At 47.7% G+C, this 22841-nt stretch overlaps 1 protein-coding gene across 5 annotated transcripts in view; it reads left to right on the plus strand.

The window, feature by feature from the left end:
• Window positions 1–22841, plus strand: part of JARID2 (jumonji and AT-rich interaction domain containing 2) — a 317392-nt gene that overhangs the window by 271448 nt on the left and 23103 nt on the right. For all 5 annotated transcript variants that reach the window (XM_023555804.2, XM_064280939.1, XM_064280945.1 and 2 more), the window contains 3 exons: window positions 6802–7037; window positions 16240–17278; window positions 21335–21837. In XM_023555804.2, the coding sequence (XP_023411572.1) occupies window positions 6802–7037; window positions 16240–17278; window positions 21335–21837 (1778 nt within the window). The remainder of the gene's footprint in view (window positions 1–6801; window positions 7038–16239; window positions 17279–21334; window positions 21838–22841) is intronic.

The following is a 22841-nucleotide window of genomic DNA, read 5'->3' on the forward strand; positions in this document are numbered from 1 at the left end:
ATATAAAGCCCTGAATGAAAAAAATTGCCAGCCAAGAATTATATACCCAGCAAAACTGTCTCTCAAATATGATAGTGAAAGGGCATTTCCAGATAAACAGAAGTTAAGGGAATTTGTAAAAACCAAACCAAAATTACAGCAAATACTAAAGGGAGACCTCTGGTTAGAGAACCAATAACATAAGTTAACAACGCAAGGCTAGAACAAAGGACAGAACAACTGGATGTAAACCCAGATAAGGAAGTCATAAAAAGAAATAAAAGCTAAAAGAATGAAAATAGGAAAAAAAAAAAAAAAGACGTGAATATGTAAGAGATGACATTAAAACAAACAAAAAAAAAAGGGATTGAATAATGTAGTCTTTGAACTTTCATATGGAGAGGAAGTCAAAGCAATATCAAGAAATAAAATATTGGTTTAAACTTAGAAAATTAGAGATAAAAAATATTAAGGTAACCACAAAGGGAACTAACAATCCTACATATCAAAATAAACATAAAGACTCAGCAAATACAAAATCAGCAACAATGAAAATACATAAAGAAAAATAACTCTGCACAGAAAATTAAGTGGAACAAAGAAGCTTGTCAGCAACAACAACAAAAAAAAGACATCAAGATGACAGCACTAAATTCATATCTAATATCCATTCTTATACTGAACGTAAATGGACTAAATGTACCAATGAAGAGAGAGTAGCAGAATGGATTAAAAAAAAAAAAACAAGATACTTCTATATCCTGCCTATAAGAGACACACCTTAGACTCAAAGTCACAAACTAAAACTCAAAGGATCAAGCAAACAATCACCAAAAAAAAAAAAAAAAAAAAATAGCAGTATTAGTCTGTGACAAAATAGACTTTAAAGCAAAATCAACCACAAAGGATAAGGAAGGACACTATACAATGATTAAAGGATCAATATATCAGGAGGATATAACCATGATAAATGTTTCTGTACCCAATGACAGGGCTCCATATAAGTACATAAAACAAACTCTTCAGCATCACTGAAAAGAGAAATAGCGCCACAATAATAGTTGGAGACGTCAATATACCACTTGTCGGTGAAGGACAAAATATCCAGAAAGCTCAATAAAGACAAAAAAAAAAAAAAAAAAGACCCACTCCTGTCTAGTTGATTCCCACTCATAGCAACCCTATAGGACATAACAGAACTGCCCCCATAGAGTTTACAAGAAACGTCTGGCGGATTCAAACTGCCGACCTTTTGGTTAGCAGCCATAGCACTTAACCACTACACCACCAGGGTTTCCAAATAAAGACAGGGAAGATTTAAATGCCACAGTCAACCAACTTGATCTCATAAACATAAACAAAATAACTCCACCCAACAGCAGCCAAGTATACTTTCTTTTTAGACACACATGGAACATTCTCCAGGTCAACAAACTGATAAGCCATTGGCAAAACTGACAAAAGAAAAACAGGAGAGGAAGCAAATAACCCAAATATGAAATGAAATGGGTGATACAATAGATCCAACTGCAATTAAAAGAATCAGAACATTGTGAAAAATTTTACTCCAACAAATTTGAAAACCTAGAGGAAATGGACAAATTTCTAGAAACACACTACCTACCTAAATTTAACACAAATAGAGGTAGAACAACTAAATAAATGTATAACAAAAGAGAAGATTGAAAAAGTAATTACAAAACTCCCAACAAAGAAAAGCCCCGGCCCTGATGGCTTCACTGGAGAATTCTACCAACTTTCAGAGAAGAGTTAATGCCACTACTACTAAAGGTATTTCAGAGCATAGAAAAGGATGGAATACTCCCAGACTCATTCTATGAAGCGAGCATAACCCTGAAACCAAAACCAGCTAAAGACAACACACAAAAAGAAAATTATAGACAAATACCCCTCATGAACATAGATGCAAAAATCCTCAACAAAATTCTAGCCAATGGAATTCAACAACACAACAAAAAAATAATTTCCGTGACTGTGTGAGATTCATATCAGGTATGCAGAGATGGTTCAACATTAGAAAAACAATCAGTCTAACGCATCACATAAATAAAACAAAAGAGAAGAGCCACATAACCTTATCAATTGATGCAGAAAAGGCCTTTGACAAAGGCCAATACCTGTTCATGGTAAAAACTCTCTGCAAAATAGAAGGGAAATTTCTCAACTTAATAAAGGGCATTTATGCAAAGCCAGCATCATTCTAAATAGAGTCTGAAAGCATTCCCTTTGAAAACAAGAACCAGACAAGAATGCCCTTTATCACCGCTCTTACTCAACATTGTGCTGGAGGCCCTAGCCAGAGCAGTAAGGCAAGGAAAAGAAATAAAGGGGATCTAAATTGGTAAGGAAGAAGTAAAAGTATCCCTATTTGCAGATGATATGATCTTATACGCAGAGAACCCCAAAGAATCCACAAGAAAACTACTGGAACTAATACAAGAGTTCAGCAAAGTATCGGGATACAAGATAAACATACAAAAATCAGTTGGATTCCTCTACACTGACAAAGAGAACTTCAAAGAGGAAATTACCAAACAATAGCATTTACAGTAGCCCCCAAGAAAATAAACTACTTAGGAATAAATGTAACCAGAGACTTAAAAGGCCTTTACAAAGAAAACTACAAGACACTACTGCAGAAAATCAAGAGGGACCTACATAAGTGGAAAAACATACCTTGCTCGTGGATAGGAAGACTCAACATTGTAAAAATGTCTATTCCACCCAAAGCGATCTATAGATACAATGCAATCTGTTTCCAAATTCCAATGACAGTTTTTAATGAGATGGAGAAACAAAGCACCAACTTCATATGGAGAGGGAAGAGGCCCGAGATAAGTCAAGTATTACTGAAGAAGAACAAAGAGGGAGGCCTTCACACTACCAGATTTTAGAACCTATTATACTGCCACGGTAGTCTAAACAGCCTGGTACTGGTACGAGAACAGATACATAGACCAGTGGAACAATATTGAGAATTCCATTGTAAACTTATCTACTTACGAGCACCTTATATTTGACGAAGGCCCAACATCTGTTAAATGGGGGAAGAGAAGTCTCTTTAACAAATGGTGCTGGCATAACTGGATATCCAGCTATAAAAAAAATGAACAAGACCCATATGTCATACTATGCACAAAAACCAACTCAAAAAGGTTAAAAGACCTAAATATAAACAATAAAGATCATGGAAGAAAAATATAGGGACAATGTTAAGAGCCCTAATACATGGCATAAACAGAATGCAAACCATAACTAACAGTGCACAAACACCAGTAGAGAAAGTAGATAACTGGGAGCTTCTAAAAATCAAGCACTTAATTGTCATGAAAAGACTTCACCGAAAGAGTAAAAAGACAACCTAAAGACTGGGAAAAAGAAATTTGGCTATGACATAACTGATCAGGGTCTAATCTCTGAAATCTACAAGATACTGCAAAACCTGAACATCAGAAAGACAACCCAGTTAAAAAATGGGCAAAGAATAGGGACAGTTCACCAAAGAAGATATTCCTAACACATACATGAGGAAATGCTTACGATCATCAGCCATTAGAGAAATGCAAATCAAAACTACAATGAGATACCATCTCAGCCCATCAAGGCTACCACTAATCCAATAAACACAAAATAATAAATGTTGAAGTTTTGGAGAGACTGGAACACTTACATACTGCAGTGGCAACATAAAATGGTATAAGCACTTTGGACATTGATTTGGCCCTTAACTTAAAAAGCTAGAAGTAGAAGTACCGTATGATCCAACAATCCCAGTCCTTGGAATATATCCTAGAAAAATAAGAGCTGTCACACGAATAGATGGACATTCATGTTCATTGCAGCACTTTCACAATAGCAGAAAGATATAAACAACCTCATGCCCATCAACAGATGAGGGGATAAACAAATTACTATATATTCACACAATGGAATACCACACAATGATAAAGAGCAGTGGCGAATCTGAGAAGCATCTCACAACATGGATGAATCTGAAAGGGATTATGCTGAGTGACATTAGTCAGCCACAAAAGGACAAATACTGTATGAGACCACTATTGTAAGAACTCAGTGTTTAAACATGGACGAAAACATTCGTTGATGATTAGGAGTGTGGGGTGGGAGGACAGGGGAATTCACTAACTAGATAGTACACAAGAAATATCTCAGGTGAAGGGAAAGACAACACACAATGCAGGGGAAGTCAGCACAACTGGACTAAACCATCAGCTAAGAAGTTTCCTGAACACAGTCAAACACTTTGGGGGACAGAGTAGCAGGGGCAAGGATCTGTGGACCATCGTTATGAGGGACATCTAGGTCAATTGGCATAACAAAGTTTATTAAGAAAATGTCCTGTATTCCTCTTTGGTGAGTGATCTCTGCGGTCTTAAAAGCTAGTGAGTCACCATCTAAGATGCATCAATTGGTCTCAACCCACCTGGAACAAAGGAGAATGAAGAACACCAAAGACACAAGGAAAATATTAGCCCAAGAGACAAGAGGGCCACATAAACCAGAGACCCCATGGGGCTGAGACCGGAAGAACTAGATGGTACCCGACTACTACCAATGACCGCCCTGACAGGGAACACAAAAGAGAGTCCCTAATGGAGCAGAAGAAAAGTGTGGTGCAGAACTCAAATTCATGCAAAAAGATCAAACTTAATATCTTGACTTAGACTGGACAAACCCCAGAATACATGGCCTTCGACCTCACCGTCAACCCAGGTCTAAAGCCATTCCCAAAGCTAACTCTTCAAGTCAAAGATAAGACTGGACTGTAGAACATAATACTCATGAAGACGGTCCTTCTTAAGTCAGATACATGAAATTAAATTGGCAGTCCCAACCATTTGGGGGATGAGAAGGCAGAGAGGGATAGGAGCTGGTTGAATGGACATGAGGAACCCGGGGTGGAAAGGGGGAATGTGGCGTCACATTATAGGGATTGTTAGTGTCACATAACAATATTTGTATACATTTTTGTATGAGAAATTAGCTTGAGCTGTAAACTTTTACCTAAAGCACAATTGGAAACCCTGTGAAGCACAGTTCTGTGCCTGCCGGAGATCCTCATGAGTCAGAATGTACTCCTGGGCAGCTGATACAACTGGTAACAAATAATGTGAAAGAGAAGGTGGTTGAAGGAGGTGGGTCTGGACACTGCGGAGAAGGGGGGGCCCTACAAAAGGGTATGGTAGTTGTTTTTCAGTTGTAGTGAGGGCAGGTCGATGGAGGCAAGATTGCACTCCTGCTTCCTGAAGCCAGCAGGAAGAGATTTCAACTCAAAGAAGGAAGAATTTTTTCTTTACAGCTGGCTTGCCCCAGCAGTGAGTTCTCTATCTGGAATTAATCCTGGTTGGTTCAGTGGCCAGATACAACACCATTAGAGACAGTAACTTCTAAGGCTCCCCCTGACTTGAAATGCCCTGGAGCCTGGAATAAAGGCCTGCAGTAGCACATTGTAGCTTCCCAGGCTACCTAATGGTCAAGGGGCAGAGCAGACAGAGGAAGGGTTGGCCCTCCTTTTTCCCTAAGGATGAAGTAGGCAGATGGGCTAGGCTGCTTGAGGTTGCATGACTGAACCTGCGGGTGCGAACAGGACAGACAGGAAAGATTCAGTTATTCCATGGAGGGGCTGGGTGCCAGGAATCTGCCGGGGATTGTAAGTCCCAGCTGTAAAGTAGAAGAGAAAACCTACTCAGCAAGGTAACTCACTGGGGACGCTTATAGAAACCTGTTCAAACCCTGTGTGTCACTGCTGTCTTTTGATGTAAGGTGCCAAATTGGCTAGGATCTGGTCTGACACATGATCTGAAGATTGAGCCTGGTGGCAGGCTCTGAAGGAGCCCTGGTGGCTGAGTGCTTAAGCACTGGGCTGCTAACCAACAAGTCAGTGGTTCTAACCCACCAGCTGAAAAGAAAGATGACAGTCTGCTTCCATAAAGATTCCAGCCTTGGAAACCCTATAGGGCAGTTCCACTCTGTCTCGTAGGGTTGCTCTAAGTCGGAAGGCACCTGACAACAAGTATCAGCCTCTGAGGAGTGGGGAAAGAGGGCAGGGGTGGGCTTGGGAGGCAGGGGGACCTGCTCACTGCTCGTGTAGGGTGCTCCCACCGCAGGCCTGACTTTTCATCTTCAAAATTGGCCTGATGATAATGTCCTGACTCGCAGGATTGTTTAGAGGACCATGTTCAGAGGACCGAAAGGCAGAATGCACTTAATAAACATTAGCTATTGTTACTCTTCTAACTTACAAAGCAAGAATGTTGTCTGTGTGTGCCTGACCCTCCTCCCTGCCATGTTGTCACCCACAGGTCGGGTGAGGCAACACGCTGCCTACCTGACCCGAAATGCTTAACTTGTAAACCTGAGGGCATAACTTACTTTTTGTTCAGGATCCCGGTATGTTTATAGGAAATGTGGTTATTCTCTCGGAATGTGAATATTTGTGTTATTTTCCTCAGTTTAATTTTTCTCTTTATGTGGAAGGTGTGGTGTTGATACTCGGAGGGCTGCTAGGGAATTTTTAAAATGGAGTTTTCCGTTGCATCAGCCAAAGCAAATAATTCCTAGGATATGTTTTTGTGTCTGCCTGTTTAGGATTATTCCTGTAGTTTGTTTTAGTGGTGGTTGTGTTTTGATTTGGGGCTTCCCTTGAGAATGTAAGATACTCGATGTTTCACCAAAATGTTTTCTTTTTCTGATGCTTTTTTGTCTTAAGGAAGTGTCATTACCATGGTTGTGGTAGTCTAGTTAATGTGGTGACTTTGTTCTCCATTTCTCCTCTCGTTCTAGTTTTCAATGGTTCCACCAGGTCGACACGGGAGAAAGAACCTGTTCAGAAACACAAAAGCAAAGAGGCCACTCCTGGGAAGGAGAAGCACAGTGATCACCGGGCTGACAGCCGCAGGGAGCCAACCTCCACAACCCACCCCCCAGCAGCCCCCTCCATGGGCTCCTCCGCCAAGGGGCTCGCTGCTACCCACCACCACTCCCCTCAGCATCGGTCGGCTCAGGACTTACGGAAACAGGTAAAGCCCAGCCCTGCAGTGGGTTGGCCAGGAGGGTGCCTGCGTTTGTGCTGAGTGCCACCTCCCAGCTCACCAGTTCACTAAAGGGGAAATGTGAGTAACTAGCCTCGAGAAACCCATTTCTAGAGGGTTCAGAAAGCAGGAGGCCATTCTTCATTTCCTGGTCAGATTAGACATAGATCCTTTTAGTGCAAAAGAATGGCTTCAGGCGTTGGTCATTGTTGCTATCAAAATGTTCTTATCCTTGGTCTATGATTTCTCAAAACCCTGGGAGGCAGTTACTGGGGATAAAGGCCCACGGTGACAGGGGCATTGCCTGACAGAGTAGGGATTTGGTGTTCCTGGTCGCATTCCTCACACCTTGGCCAACGAGCCTTGGTCACTGGCGAGCTTGCCTTGTTGGGTGCTGCCATGTCTATTCCAACTCATAGCAACACCATGTGACAGCAGAACTGCCCCGTAAGGTTTTCTAGGCTGTAATCTTTATGGGAGCAGATCACCAGGTCTTTTCTCCCACGGAGCATGGGTGGATTCAAACCTCCAACCTTTGACTTAGCACTTCACTGTTGCTCCACCAGGGCTTCTGGGCTCTCCTTAGCAGGGATTTTCACACAGAGTTAAAATTGTCTTGAATAAATGGGAGAGCATGGTCATTAAAGATCAATTCAGAGTGAGGCAGGGTTGGGAATAGAAACAGCTGGAGGATACTAGAATTCATGCTTATTGTTAAAGCATTCTTTACATCAGGTCTTTCTTATTTTTGATATGGTTAGAGGATGTCTCTGTATGTGCGCACGTGAATGTGTTTCTATTCCTAGATAGGCAGATAGGAATATGTACATACAGTCATGTATTAATCTTTCACTTGCAAATATTTTTCAGCTCCTAAATTGAGTGGAGGCCTCACAGTTGTTGTTTCCACTTCCTCAAATAGCCACGCCTTCATTCTTTGCAATGTAATTTTAATATTAAACAGGTGACCTTTAACATGTTTTAAAAGTTGGCCACTTTCCCCGAAACACAGACCTCACAGTTTTCCCAGAGAACAACCAGAAGCCATAGCGGACATGGTCTGAGTCCCATGGTCCTCTGGCCTGCCATGCACCAGGCCTCTGATTTTCAGGACTATGAGGACAGAGTGCAGGGAGAGCCACCCCCTGGGGTTTCTGTCTGATGAATTGCTCTCCTCCCAAAGCCCAGAGCTTCTGGCCCAGTAGGAACTTAAGCCAGTACTCTCTGCAGCTGTTTTTGCATATGAAGGAAAGCAACGTCAAAGTGGGTCTGCCTTTTCAGAGGGGCAGAGCCCTGCCACTTGCCTGTCTGCCCTGGAACCACACGGTCGGCTTGTTTAACGTGGACTTTCTGTCCGTCCCATTTTGCTTTTCAGGAGGCATGAGCATAAAGTGCTCGAGTTCTTAGTAGAGCATAATCTGGGCCAAGTGAGGATTGGGAGCTGAATCCAGTCAAGCTTCAGGTCTTCCCTCCCAAGCCCAGAGGAGCCCTCTGTGGGCAGGAACGAAGGGCTTTGGGGACCTAAGGAAGGGGTGAGCGGGTGACTGTTTCTTTACATGTAATCACAGTAACACGCATGCACACAAGTACACGTGCCTCCTTTTCTCTTTCACTTTCACGTGTGTGGTTGGATTGAGTAAACATAATGATAAACTCTGGCCTCGTGGCCTTCGGTTTGAGATTTTCCTTGGTAATTGAATGAGAGAGCTAGCTATAGGATACTTGAGGGGAGTGGGAAGCACAGCCTTGCCCTCGGATTGCCCTGGGGCCCCTTCCTCTGTGGCATGAAGGTGAGACCCTGGGGTGTCCCCTACAGAGCAGACTTCTGTCATCCACATAACATGCCTTCTTGATTCACGTGAGAATGTTTGTGGATAGTGTCATAGAACAGATGACAAGTCCCTCAGTGGGTGTTTAACTGACAGGGCAGGTGTTTCAGTGGGATTTCCTTCCATCACCCTCTTCTCTTGCTCTGTCCCCCACCCTGCCTCCCTTCCCCAAATGGGATGAACCAGGGATCCTAGTTGTAGTTCACCTCTGCCACTGACCTTCACCGAGTCTCTGTATGTGATACTTCACCTCTCTGTGCCCTGTTGTTCACTGGGAGCCTGAAAGGATCATTTTGAAACCATCAAGTGCCATTAGTTAAGTGCCCTAGAAAATAAGGTCAACAAAAGGAAGTTGCGGATTCTTTTGTGTCTGGTTGATGCAAGTGATTAGAATCTGCCTTTTCATCTTTTCACCTGCATAGAAGACGTAGGCCCAAAGGATACTCTCATCTTTCACCTGAGATATGATTTATTTTTTTGTCAGCATAAAGGTAAGGGAATACTTGTGATTGCACGAAACTTGAGTGGAAGGAATGGAGGGATATGTGACTTTGTTCTGTTCTGCTCTAACGATGTGTCTAGAGGCCCTATCTCACAAATCATGTTTTATGGCACTAAAACATCCCCCGTTACCCTGAATAACCCTATATGATAGCCCCTGTGCTTCGTAAGGAGTCCCTGGGTGGTGTGAACAGTTTACATGTTTGGCTGCGCACCAGAAGGTTGGAGGTTCGAGTCTACCCAGAGATGCCTTGGAAGGAAGTCCTGGTGATCTCCTTCTGAAGAGTCAGCCATTGAAAACCCCGCGGTGCAGTTCCACTCGGACACACCTGAGGTGGCCGTGAGGCGGAGGCGACTCCACGGCAGCTGGTTACTAGTCGCTCTTTACTCCTTATAAAGGCCTCTCATTGACACCCAGAGCACGTAATGTTCAGTTCATGTATGCTTTTGTCCTGATGTGAGAGGCCTGAGTAGCCCTCTTTATAGCTCCGTCATGTGAAAGTTAGTACTAAGAGGATAACAGTGTGGATGTGATAAGCTGTCACAGAGTTTGGTGCCCGACTCCTGGCTGCCCCACGTACAATGGAATGAAACGCCGCCCAGTCCTGCGCCATCCCCACAATAAATTGCAGATTAGAACTGTTATGATCCATAGGGTTTTCATTGGCTGATTTTTGGGAAGTAGATCGCCAGGTCTGTCTTCACAGTGGGACTTAGTCTGGAAGCTCTGCTGAAACCCGTCCAGCATCATAGCAGCACACAAGCCAACATGACAAATGGGTGATGGCTGCACATGAGGAGTATTGGCCAAGCACTGAACCCTGGTCTCCCGCATGAAAGGCAAAAGTTCTATCACTGAACCACCACTCTCCCCAGGTGTAACAGGTCCTGGAATATGTTCCATTGGGAGGCATCCGCTGCTTCTAGATAATCATTTCGATCTGGTAGGTTTCTAGCAAAGGAGTTAATGAGGTTTTTATTTATCTCCCTAAAATAGTTACTCCCACTTAAATACAATAAAAGACAGAAACAAATTCAGGAAGGTAAAACAGATGAGATTATACCTAGAGAGAGTTCTGAAATGGTAGTTGTCCAGGAGAGTAATGACGAGGTTCTGCTTGTACAGAAATGGGTGAGAGATCTGTGAGCTGGAATGTGGGTTGGATTGTGCAGCTACCTGAATGTGCTCACCTGTTCTTACTGCTGCGGCTGAGCTGAAGAAGGAAAATCATCCCCTCACACAGGCCAGTCAGCAGACCAACTGGCAGGAAGAAGATGGGCTGCACTGCATTACCATTGGGGGCATTAATTTTCATGTGAAAATCTACCAGGCTTGCAGAGGAGACCTGGCCTCATAGGATTCAGAGAGGAGGCTTAAGCTCTCTTCAGACCAAAGACTTTGGAACCCTATACGCTAAAGTTCTGGAAAATGAAAGATGAACATCTAGTGTGTCAGAAAATGGCACTAGCTATAAAAGTGGTTCAGACCCTTTTCTCAATTTCATCAGATTATATGTGTGGTTTGAATTACACGTGTCTGTCCTGTGGTTTTTGTGACTCAGTTACATTGCCTGGAATGGGAGCTGGTGTTTCAAAAAGACCCAGTGACCCTGCCAGAATCCAGCTTTGGAGTACAATGTTGGCTGTGGCCTTGCTCTAGTGAATGTTTGCTTCCACTGTCCTCGTTAAAGAGTCCCTGGGTGGTGCTGGAAACCATGGTGGCACAGTGATTAAGAGCTGTGGCTGCTAACCAAAAGGCCTGTGGTTCGAGTCCACCAGGCGCTCCTTGGAAACTCTACGGAGCAGTTCTACCCTGTCTTATAGGGTCACTATGAGTCGGAATCGACTCAGTGGCAGTAGGTTTGGTTTGGTTTAGCTGGTGCTGAGGGTTATTGCTCTCAGCTGGTTACTGAAAAGTTGTAGGTTTGAATCTACCCAGAGGCACCTCAGAAGAAAGGCCTGGTGATCTGCTTTCCAAGAAATCAGCCATTAAAACCCTATGGAGTACAGTTCTAGTCTGATACACACACGAGACCGCCATGAGCCGAGGTCCACTTGATGGCAGTTGGTTACTGATGTTTATGAATGCCACTTTTTGCACTTTTCCTAAAGAAGGAGCCTGCCACACCAGGAGAACTCCCTTCCCTTTCCATAACTCACTGCCCGCCCAGTGGAGTCTTCCTTTCAGGCACCTTTGTTCTTTAATTCAAGTCTTAAAGTCCAAAAGGAAACCCAGACAAAAGTATAACTACCCCAAACCTAGAAACATTTCTCTCTGTTGAGCGTGCTCCCTGCTCCCCTGTTTTGAGAGGATGGGCAGAGTCATCCAGCTCAATGGTGCCCTCTCGTGGGGTAAGAGTGCGACAGCTGAATCCACGGTTTTGCTAAAGACTGAGCAGTCGTTGTGGGCGACCAAAACATTTTCATTTAGTGAACTGAAAACGTTTGTCAACTCATTTCTCATCTTCTGCTCTGCCTTTTTCATTTGTCATTATATTGAATTGATCCTACCATCGTGTGTGAGAGTGGTGGTGTGGTACCAGCAGTGAGGGTGGGGTGGAGTTTATATCCTTACAGTGAGGACATGGTCACATCATATGTGTGTGTGTTTAAAATGGAAGTTTGCCTGTTAAAAAGGAAGGAGTGCTGGATAGCCTGGGGGTTTCATATCCCTCACCTTGAACCCTTTCTGTAAGAAGAGTAAGTTGTTATTTTTCTGGGAGATGTGAGAATTAGTTCAGCTGAATATAAATCTTGTAAATTCCCTTAGCTCTCAGCCTTCCACGTTAGATGATGAATACCTTCCTTGCATCTGTAACCAGTGGGATTTCTGCTCCTACTTTACCTCACCTTTTGGTGGAACAGAGGGTAGCCACCCTGATTGGAGGTTGTGGTTGTGGGCTGCTGGCACCCAGGAGGGGGGCCTGGCTACCGTTAACAGGGAGGTGGTTGGGTGTAAGGAGCAGTCCCCATGACATTGCTCCTGAGAAGTCACTGTTGTGGTCCTTAGCATCGAGGGCAGGCCTCCAGAGAGGACCAGAGGCACCTGGCTGAGCTGTGCCTTTCCACAGCCTGAGCCTCCTCAGGGGACTGGTTGCTGTAAATCTTGATGACTCTGTGGTGTCAGTGGGTGGTTGAGGGCCAAGGAGAACACACTACAGACACCTCACTTCCTGGAGTGGGATAAGGTTGCAGTGAGGGTGGGAGGAACGTGTAGAGTGGGGTGCAAAGCCAGAAATCCCCAGCAGAGCTGAGAGAAGGGCAACTTCACATAATGCTATTCCGCGTGAATGTCTTCAGTGTGCAATGGGTGGGTTCTGCCCTAAGCAACCATGTGTTAATTCCCACTGAATTCGCATGACCCTCAGGATGTGCAGCAGTGACTCCAGACCTCCGTGGTGGCGAGCTGGCCTTGGGACCTGGCCTTTGGTTAAGCTGACACTCAGCGTGTGTGGTTTTATTTGATATGGCAGGGGGGTGGGGGGGGACATACCTCAGTAGCAAGGTAGGAAAACGCCTTCCTCCATTGCTTTGTTTTCTTTGGTACCAATTACATAATGGATCTTTAGAGACAAGTACAGGCCAAGGAATGGCATCTTGGTATTAGCAAGGTGGATCCTGGGTGTTTTTACCAACGGTGGAAGTGGCCAGGTCGTTGGCTCTGTTTTATCCCTACCTTGAGGACACAAGGCACTGCTTTGGGGACAGGTTGTTGGTTCCTGCGTTAGCTTGTCAGCTGCATCATGGCCTCCACTGGTAGACATAAAACGTGGGCCCTCGTTGTGGGCTGGGGAGTGGGATGAGGGAATATGGTCAGTGAAACATGTCCTTTCTGATCTTCTCAGCTACTTCTCTCCAAATTTACGTTCATCATTTGCCCTTGGTCGTGGGGGGAGGTATATTTAGTCTTCAAGCTTGTTACATGGACACACATGTGCAAATTTGCGTGGATGCTTGTGACGGTAAGTGTTACAATTGTGGGGAAGAATATGAGTAGGGTAACTCAATTTTCAGATAGGACAAGTAAGTTGGCTGCGTATCTTGGCAATAAGCAGCATGAGCAGCAAGATGATCCTTCTGCCACTGAAGATGGAGAACTCCACCATACAAGAAATTCACCTCCCTGTGACATAGCTCGGTGCCCCCAAGAAGTCAGGGGGATGGATCCAAGGCCCCTGCACTCTCATGGAGGTTAGAATGTTGGAGGTTTAGATTCTGGCTTTCCAGCCCCTGCTGGTAATCAGGATGTCGGGAAGGGCAGGAGCTGAGTGGGAACACTGACCTGCCCCCAGAGCTTGTAAAGTAGATTCCTGGCTCATACCCTCTCCAACTAAATCAGAATCCTGGGTGTGGGACTAGGGAGACCACATTTTTTAAAAGCCCTCCCCCGGCTAGGGGGGTGATCCTCGGCAGGGGGGCGGGGGTCCCAAGTTTGAGAAGCCCTGACATAAACCTCAGCAGTTACTGAGGGCTGAGAGTGTGAGGAGAACAATAGGCAACACTGGGCAGTGTTTCCCATTTTCACGGGTGATTCTTTCTCCAGCTTCAGAAGAGATTACGCCATATTGTGCAGCCTCCTTAAGGGTGAAGTGGTGTAGAGTTGGAACAAGTTATACCCTAAATGGTTAAAAGATTGGAAACCGAAAGGGGTCTTGTCTCCATGCTCTGGAGAACAGAGCCCTTCTCTGAAGTGTGTCTTGTGATGGAAAAGTCTTTCTGAGCCACAGCAGGATTTTACTGTTTTTGTTTCTCTAAAGGGTTTGTTTTGGTTTCCTTTGTTGTCAACAGAACCTCTAGAACAGTTACAAACTAGAGGTGTTTGCATTCCATACCATGCCTCCTACTCCACATCAGTGTTTCTTCCCATGGACTGTTTGTCTCTGTCCCCACCTCTGGTTTTCCAAATTTGTTTTCAATGTATCACTGCCAGGTTGCTTTTGGTAAAAATTTCTCATTATCTCTTTCCCATCAATCCCGTAGAGGGCGGTTAGCAGTTTAGGGTCAAGGATGGATGTTCGCCCTGGCCTTCTCTTCAGCCTCTCCCAGGGGACTTTCGATCCTGGCCCCAGGCCTGGTTCATTAAATGTCCTTGGAGTGGCCCATGGTATACACTTTTGTATCAAGGACTTATGGCTTTGATTGGACTGGGAACCACTGATACATCTAGAGACATTTAGTCTTAAATCTTAACGATTTCTTTTGCATGTTTTTAGAACTGCTGCTCCAAAGTGTTAGTTAGGTTCAGGGGTCCCCAGTCCAGTAGCACAGTATCACCTGGGGCCTTGTTAGGAATGCTCATTCCAGGGTCCTCCCCAGACCTACCAAGCGAGGGGGAGTGGGGAGGAGAATCCAGACATCTGTTTAAGAAACCCACCGAGGAGTCTGTAACGTAGTCATGTGTGGGGAACACTGATTTGGATACCTGCAGGAAGTTTTTTTCTTTCTTTCCCCCACTTCAGTGCTGTATATATCCTTCAGGGCTACACCTGGTGAGAGGTGCACAGGTCAGGAAGACCCAGTTCCCACCCTCCGGGAACCTCCTGTGTAGGCATTGAGCAGGGCTTACCCACTGCTTTCGGTGCCCACTCAGCCAGGCACAGTGCATTTGAAGAACCAAGCATCTTACTACCACTGTATCTTACAAATGAGGAAACGTAAGCATTCTCGACCCTGCGTACAGACCCCTGCCACCCTGTCACGTTCCTCTTGGGGGAGAAAAAAGGGCTACTGCTTCTGTTGTTCCCTAGTAAGTGTGTAATTCTTAGGGTCCCTCACTTAGAGGGGTGTTTGGTGGTAGTTATGGAGTCCCTCTTTCTGAATTCTTATGAGAAATTGGAGCCCTGGGAGGTTACATAAATTGTCAAAGGCTGCTCAGCTGTGTGCAGTGGCATATCTGCCCCCAGTCCAGCAAGCCCAGCGGCTCCTGTAGTGGTCCCACCTTCCTCCTTGTTTTGAGGTTAACGCATTCCTGATGCCAACCATGTCCTACCTGTTTATGGCCCCTGTGTACGTGACCTAGGTCTTCATGACCACCCGTTGCCCCTGTGTCCAGCTGTCCAGGCCAGTGCAGAGATGCTGGTTTTGCTTGGGCAGTTCCCGTGGTTGGAGGTGGGAAGATAGGACCCACACATGCAGAAGAGAACGTGAGTGTTTTGCTTCACCACAGAGGTTAGGTGTACCCATGTTACATCCAGTGAGGCACACTGTAGGGCCTGATCTCCAAGGTGATGAGAGACAGACAGACAGGCAGATGCTGACATTAGCAGCCATGTTTCTGGGGTTAGAGGATGGCCGTGCCGTAGCCAAGCCAGATGTGTGTTCTTTTCTTTTGGTTGGATTGTAATTTTTGTTTTTTTAGTACTTAAGTTTTAAATTTCTGTGGGTAGATGATGCGTATATGGAATACCTAGACAACAGAAAACATGTTTTTTTCTTTAGACAGGGATAGATAAACAAAAGTGTTTTGTTTTGTTTTGGGTGGGGATACAAACCCAAATTGGGCAGGGTCTTGCTGTCATCATCTCTAACCTTGTGGTGACTGGTGTAAGCACACAAAGGGGCCTTCATTGTAAACCGCCAGGTTTCTTGGAAGAGCCGTGGGAACAGACACGAATGTTGAAATGCAGCAGGAATCACAGCTGTGGAGCGCGTGTCTCAGTGTGGGGATTTTTGTTCAGAAAGATAGGTGTGCAGTAGCACTGGCATTGTAAAACTGAGTGTCGCAGCGTTTTTAGTTCACGACTTTGTATGGGAACCCCATGCTGTTGAAGGCAGACTGCTGGCTGTGTTTTCGGGTCCCCGGCCATCTCAGCAGGCACTAATTCTGCTTTTCCCCTTTGCTCCTCCTGCTGCTCCCCCAGGTCTCTAAGGTGAATGGAGTCACTCGAATGTCGTCCCTGGGTGCAAGTGCGAGCAGTGCCAAAAAGATGCGAGAAGTCAGACCTTCACCGTCCAAAACTGTGAAGTACACTGCAACGGTGACTAAGGGGACCGTCACATACACCAAAGCCAAGAGAGAACTGGTCAAGGAAGCCAAACTCAATCACCACAAGCCCAGTTCAGCTGTCAACCACACAATCTCAGGGAAAACTGAAAGTAGCAATGCAAAAACCCGCAAACAGGTGCTATCCCTCGGAGGGGTGTCCAAGGCCACGGGACCTGCCGTCAACGGCGTCAAGGTCAGTGGCAGGTTGAACCCAAAGTCATGCACTAAGGAGGTGGGGGGGCGGCAGCTGAGGGAGGGGCTGCGGAATTCCAAGAGGAGACTGGAAGAGGCACACCAGGCGGAGAAACCGCAGTCACCCCCTAAGAAAATGAAAGGGGTGGCTGGGGCTGCCGAGGCCCCAGGCCGGAAGGCAGCTTCTGCGGCCCCCACGGAGAAGCCTCTGCTGAACGGACACGTGAAGAAGGAAGTGCCGGAGAGAAGTTTGGAACGGAACCGGCCCAAGCGGGCCACGGCCGGGAAGAGCACGCCAGGCAAACAAGCACACGGCAAGACGGACAACGCCTCCTGTGAAAATCGTTCTACCTCGCAGACCGAGTCCTTGCACAAGCCCCACGACGCGGCGTCGGGCAAGCACGAAAAGGGCTGCAGTAAGTCCGGGTGGGCGGCGATGGACGAGATCCCTGTGCTCAGGCCCTCCGCCAAGGAGTTCCACGACCCGCTCATCTACATCGAGTCGGTGCGCGCTCAGGTGGAGAAGTTCGGGATGTGCAGGGTGATCCCGCCCCCGGACTGGCGGCCCGAGTGCAAGCTCAACGACGAGATGCGGTTCGTGACGCAGATCCAGCACATCCACAAGCTGGGCCGACGCTGGGGCCCCAACGTGCAGCGGCTGGCCTGCATCAAGAAGCACCTCAAATCTCAGGGCATCACCATGGACGAGCTCCCGCTCATAGGTAAGGCCAAGGCGCGGGGCCCGCTCCGTGGGCCCGCTGGACTCCCCTCCCCGCCTGCCACCAGACCCCTGCGGAGGCGTCTCCTTTCTGCCCCTTGCAGAGGCCCCTGGAGGAGTGGGCCTCCGTGAGCTCGTTCGGCTTCTTTCCTCAGGTCCTGGGTGTTTGTGGCTGCAGGAGAGTTGGTATTCGTGTTCGCTGCCTAGCTCTGCCGTGCAGAGTACCACAGACTGGGCAGCTTACAAACACAGAATCTTTTTTTAATGATTGTTTATACTGTGTCACGGTTCTGGAGGCTGGATTTCAAGATGAACTGTGTTGATTCCTTCTGAGGCTCTGAGGGAGAATGTGTTTAGCCTCTCTCCCAGCCTCTGGGGGCTCAAGATGTTCCGATGCTTGTAGATGCAGCACTTCACATCTCTGCCTCTGTCTGTGTCTGTCTGTCTCTTACATTTTATAAGGACACCACTCCTGTGGCATTAGAACTCTACCGCTCTTCTCCACCTTGACTTCGTGGTAACTGATAGCACCTACAAAGACTCTGTTTCCAAACAAGGTTGCCTTCACAGGGACATGGGTTAAAACTTCAGCATACCTTTTTGGTGGACACCATTCAGTCCATCTTGGTGTTGGAGAGTTTAGGTATCAGGCTCTCGCTTAGCAGCTGGCCTGTCCTGGCACCTGCTGATTGACACAGCACAGGCCTCGCCAGCTGCTGCAGGGTCCTGCCCATCGCACCCCGGCCTCCCACCTGGGCTCAGAGCAGTGTCCAGGGGAATCAGGGAAGACCGCTGCCCTTCATAGCCTGCAGCCTGTCTCCCTCCTGCTTCTTTATCTTCCCAGCCTTCTTAGCTTTCTTTGGCCATATCTACTTAAACTTCTGTTTCTCAGATGATCTCTTGGGCCTTGTGGAGGCCACAGAAGAGGCAAGCTTAACTTCCTAAACCAGGTGCCACTCTGATAGAGCTGCTTCTGGCTCCCTTAGGGGACGGACATCCTGGTGGTCATGGAGACTACGGGCAGAGTCCATACGCAGGTCCTCTCGTAGCCCCCTTCCCTTTTCTACCTGAGAGGGCTCCACAGAGCAGTGCTTCCCTTCTGGGTCTGCAGGGAAAGGTTTCACACTCCCTTTCAGCCTTAGACCCAGGATGGGAAGCAAGGAGTGTGCCCGCGTCCATTTTGAAGATCCAATTTCTCAGAGGCAAGGAGACACTGAACAATCATTTAAAGTGTCACGAATTGGCAGGAAGATGTGGCTCACTGCAAAAATGGAGGCTTCATTATTCCTCTGGGCAGGTGGCTGTCAAGGCTAATGCTGTGTAAGAGTTGCTTAATTTGAAAGGATTCTTGGTTTGGGGTCTGCTGTCATGAGTGACATGCGATAGACACAGTGACGTGGAGCTGCAGGGACCCATCCTGGTGTGGTTGCCGAGCAGCCCGAGCCATGGAAGAGCACCGGGTTTGGTGTTGGCTGCGCCACGTAAGTGCACAGGCCACAGGGGCACCCAGAGATGGGAGCCTGTAGCCCCGGGTTGTCCTGACCAGAGCAAGACCTGGGGACTGGAATAAAACGTCCCCAGTTCCCCTCCTGCTGTGTGCACGGATACTTGTGGAGCAGCACAGGTTGCATCGATGACAGCCATCAGCACCCTGGTACCCATTGCTGACAAGTTGATTCTGACTCATAACGACCCTGTAGGATAGAGTAGAACTGCCCCGTAGAGTTTCCAAGGAGCACCTGGTAGATTTGAACTGCCGACCTTTTGGTTAGCAGCCATAGCTCTTAACCACTGTGCCACAAGGATTTCCAGCACCCTGGTATTCATGTTAATTTCATTTCGGTAACCTTGAGGCACAAAAAGCAACTGTAGTGTACGTTTTTATGCTCTTTGCCATGACGTGTAAGAGTTTACAGCATCATAGCAATCTAAAAGGGGTACCGACCTGGCATGGGGCCCGGATTGAACTCAGACCTACGGACCTGGGTTCAGCCATCTAGCAGTGGGAGGTGCTTGGTAGTTTTGAAGGAACTTCCCAGAACCCACCAGGATGGGTGTACCGTCTCTTGTGTGTGTCAGTGTGCTCCCCTCCCACCCCTACACGCCTACCCTGCCTCAGGAGAGGTGGGAGAGCATGGAGTTTGTGAGAGGAGGCCCTTGGCTACTAACCAACCTCCTGGCCTCTCTAATTCGACTCCTGTGAGTCTGTTTCCTCTCCCTAAATGAGGATGATCATAATTGGTGAGGCTTCCACCGAATAACTTATTTGCAAGCACTAGATAACTTGCACGTGCTATTGGGTTTTAGTGACCTACTTAAGAGATTCCCTCGGTGGTGCAAATGATTATGTGCTCAACTTCTAGCTGAAAGGTTGGTGGTTCAGACCCACCCGGCAGGTCTGTGGAAGGAAGGCCTGGCCAGTCTGTCTCCTGTAAAGGTTACAGTCAAGAAAACCCTGTGGAGCACAGTTCTATTCTGACACACCCATGGTCTCTCTGAGTCAGAAATGACTTGACAACTAACAACAACACTTGCAGAAAAAGATAACATTTCCGATTTCCTCCGTTCTTGGTTGACCTGTAACCCGAGCTACTTTGGCAAGGTTCATATGACCATTTCAATTACTGCCTCCAAGAGACAGGACAGCATGCCCCACCCCGGGACACCCCCAGTTGAGGTCAGAGAGCTGACTGGGGTCACCTGTGACTGATAGTCTGTGAGACCCCTGAGTACACCCTGGAATCTCAGGCACCCTCATTTCAATAGTTGGGAAGGTTTCCTCATTGATGTTGCCTGCTGCTCACTTGTCCACAGACAACCAGGTCTCCTCTTCAGTGCAGTAAGTGGAACCCAGGAGCCTTCATTCCCAGGCCCTGGTCTTGGGGATAGACGGGCGGATTCTTTGCCTGTGGTGGTCCAAGCCCTCGCTTGGCTCTTCAGGGCCCGGTGTCTTCTGGGTTGGCCTCCTCCATGCACCGAGGGAGGTTCTGAGGGTTAGGTTGTGGGAGCGGTAAAAATAGCCCTAAACCAAAACCAAATCCAGTGCTGTCGAGTTGATTCCGACTCATAGCGACCCTATAGGACAGAGTAGAACTGCCCCATAGAGTTTCCCTCCACAAATTTAAAATTTTCTTAATTTTTCCCTTGCTCACCTAGCATTTTGTTGAATACCTACCTCAAAATAGCCAACGGGCAATTGTTGGAAGGTTGTTGTCCACTCAGTGGTCAGAGGGAGGTAGATTTTCTGGATCACATCTAGATAGGGTCCCTGGGATTTGCAAGTAAACACGTTTGAATTTTGTGCAGTTGTCCAGGTCTGTTGTTTGATCACGGGATGCAGTGAAAATTGGAGTATGTGTCTTTCTGTTACAAGTGGTCCCTCTCTGAGTGGGTGGTGGTAGGAGCTGAGGGCCCTCACTCCAGCGTTGCCTGTCACCGTGGAAATGCAGTGGGATTGAAAATAAATTACCCATGTGCGCACACATGTGTCTCTGTGTGTGTTAGAAGGGGAGTTGGGGGACTGGGATGGGTGTCGTGTGGGTGAGCTCACTGATGTTGAGCTGTTCTGTGGGTGCTGGGCCACCTATGTGGCCAGAGGCTGAGCCAGGGCCTGTCCCTCCCTCCCCACCTCCGTCTCTTTGACCTGCTTCTTCTGGTGTGTCTGAGGGTGCCACAGCACAGCTGTGCTGACTTCAGACCCTGGAATGTTCCCCCCACACACCTGCACGACCAGGTCCCCTGTCGTTCATGCCTCTGCCTCAGGGACACCCTCCCTGGTCATCCCCCTCTTACTTTCTGGTCCCTCATCTCATCTGCTTTATTCAGCTTCACAGCGTGTGACTGTTACCCAGCATTGTTTAGTGTCTGTCTGTCTAAAATACAAGCGCCCTGAGGGCCAGAAAGTTTGTTCACTTTTGGAACCTCACAGCCTACAGGAGTCTCAGGCACATGGTGGGTGTTCATGAGCTGTCTGTGGGATGAAGAAGGTGTTTTTCCTTGTCGTTTTAACTGGCTACATCCTGTGTTTCCCTCCCTGTCCATCCCGGCTGCTCCGACCCAGGAGGCTGTGAGCTCGACCTGGCCTGCTTTTTCCGGCTGATTAACGAGATGGGCGGCATGCAGCAGGTGACTGACCTCAAAAAATGGAACAAACTCGCAGACATGCTGCGTATCCCCAAGACCGCCCAGGACCGGCTGGCCAAACTCCAGGAGGCCTACTGCCAGTACCTGCTTTCCTATGACTCGCTGTCGCCTGAGGAGCACCGGCGGCTGGAGAAGGAGGTACTGATGGAGAAGGAGAGCCTGGAGCGGCGGAAGGGGCCCCTGGAGGGCCACACGGAGCATGACCACAGCAAGTTCCACTCCCTGCCCCGCTTCGAGCCCAAGAACGGGCTCATCAACGGCGTGGCCCACAGGAACGGCTTCCGCAGCAAGCTTAAGGAGGTGGGTCAGGCCCAGCTCAAAACGGGCCGACGGCGGCTCTTTGCTCAGGAAAAGGAAGTGGTCAAAGAGGAGGAGGAGGATAAAGGTGTCCTCAGTGACTTCCACAAGTGTATATATAAGGTAGGCCTTCTGCCCATCACCCTGCATCCTGCCCTGTGTCAGGTTCCACGGGGGCTGAGTCCCGGGTCCCCGCCCCAGGCTTCAGGGATGGGGCAGAAAGGGAATTGTGTGGATGAAACGGTGTCCCAGAATGTCCTGGCAGAGCAAGGGGTGGCCTAACCATGGGGCAGAGAAGCAGCCAGGCAGTCTCCCATGGGAAATGCTGGGTTTGTAACGAATTCTGGGATGCTGGGTGTCCTCGTGGCCAGGGCTCAGGCCTGAAAACACCGGGCCAGCTTCAGGGCAGCCCGGCTCTGCCACTAGTGATCCTCTTGCCCTCTGGAGCCGTGGTGTTCTTCATTCAGTGAATGGTGTGTTGGAAGGCTGCTAGGCAACTACAGTGTAATTTAGTTTTTCCTTCTCACCCAAGTCTGTGCTTGCTGCTCTGATGTGAGCTGCCTGGAGTGGTCGGGGCTTCTCAGACTGACCAGACCCTTGAGTTTTCTTCTCCGCCTCATTCTTATTCCTCACAGCCTGCCACCCCGCCCCCATTCCCTCAGCCGGGCTTTTCCAGCCCTCCCTGTGGAGCAGTCCCTGATGAAGCTATCAAGGTGGCTAGCACCATTAAGGTGCTGCCGAGGTGGGTGGGGAGAAACTGACAAAGGAAACGCTACAGTGTTTTCCCCAGTTCTGCCAAATCTCGAACCGCCAGCTGGCTGAGAAGACGTACTCCTATAAGAAGTGAGGCAGAGTGGTGCTGACGCTCAACTTGGCGGCCCGCCCTTGGTGGCAGTGCCGCTCTGCAGTGGCTTCCCCCACCCTCCCCTGGTGGGGCTGCCTCCCTCCCCTGCCTACAGGCCCCTGCTGTGCCCTCCAAATAGCCATCTGAATTGACTGAGCTTTAAGGGGTGATCCTGGTTCTGGGTTTACTAGGAGCAGAACTCTTTCTGGTGAAGCCTCAGGGGTCCTTACCCAGCAACAGTGCTCCCACTCCCTTAATGAGACCTTGATGTAGTCATGTTGTA

This window comes from Loxodonta africana, chromosome 1 (assembly GCF_030014295.1).
Source record: "Loxodonta africana isolate mLoxAfr1 chromosome 1, mLoxAfr1.hap2, whole genome shotgun sequence".
NCBI classification, from domain to species: domain Eukaryota; kingdom Metazoa; phylum Chordata; class Mammalia; order Proboscidea; family Elephantidae; genus Loxodonta; species Loxodonta africana.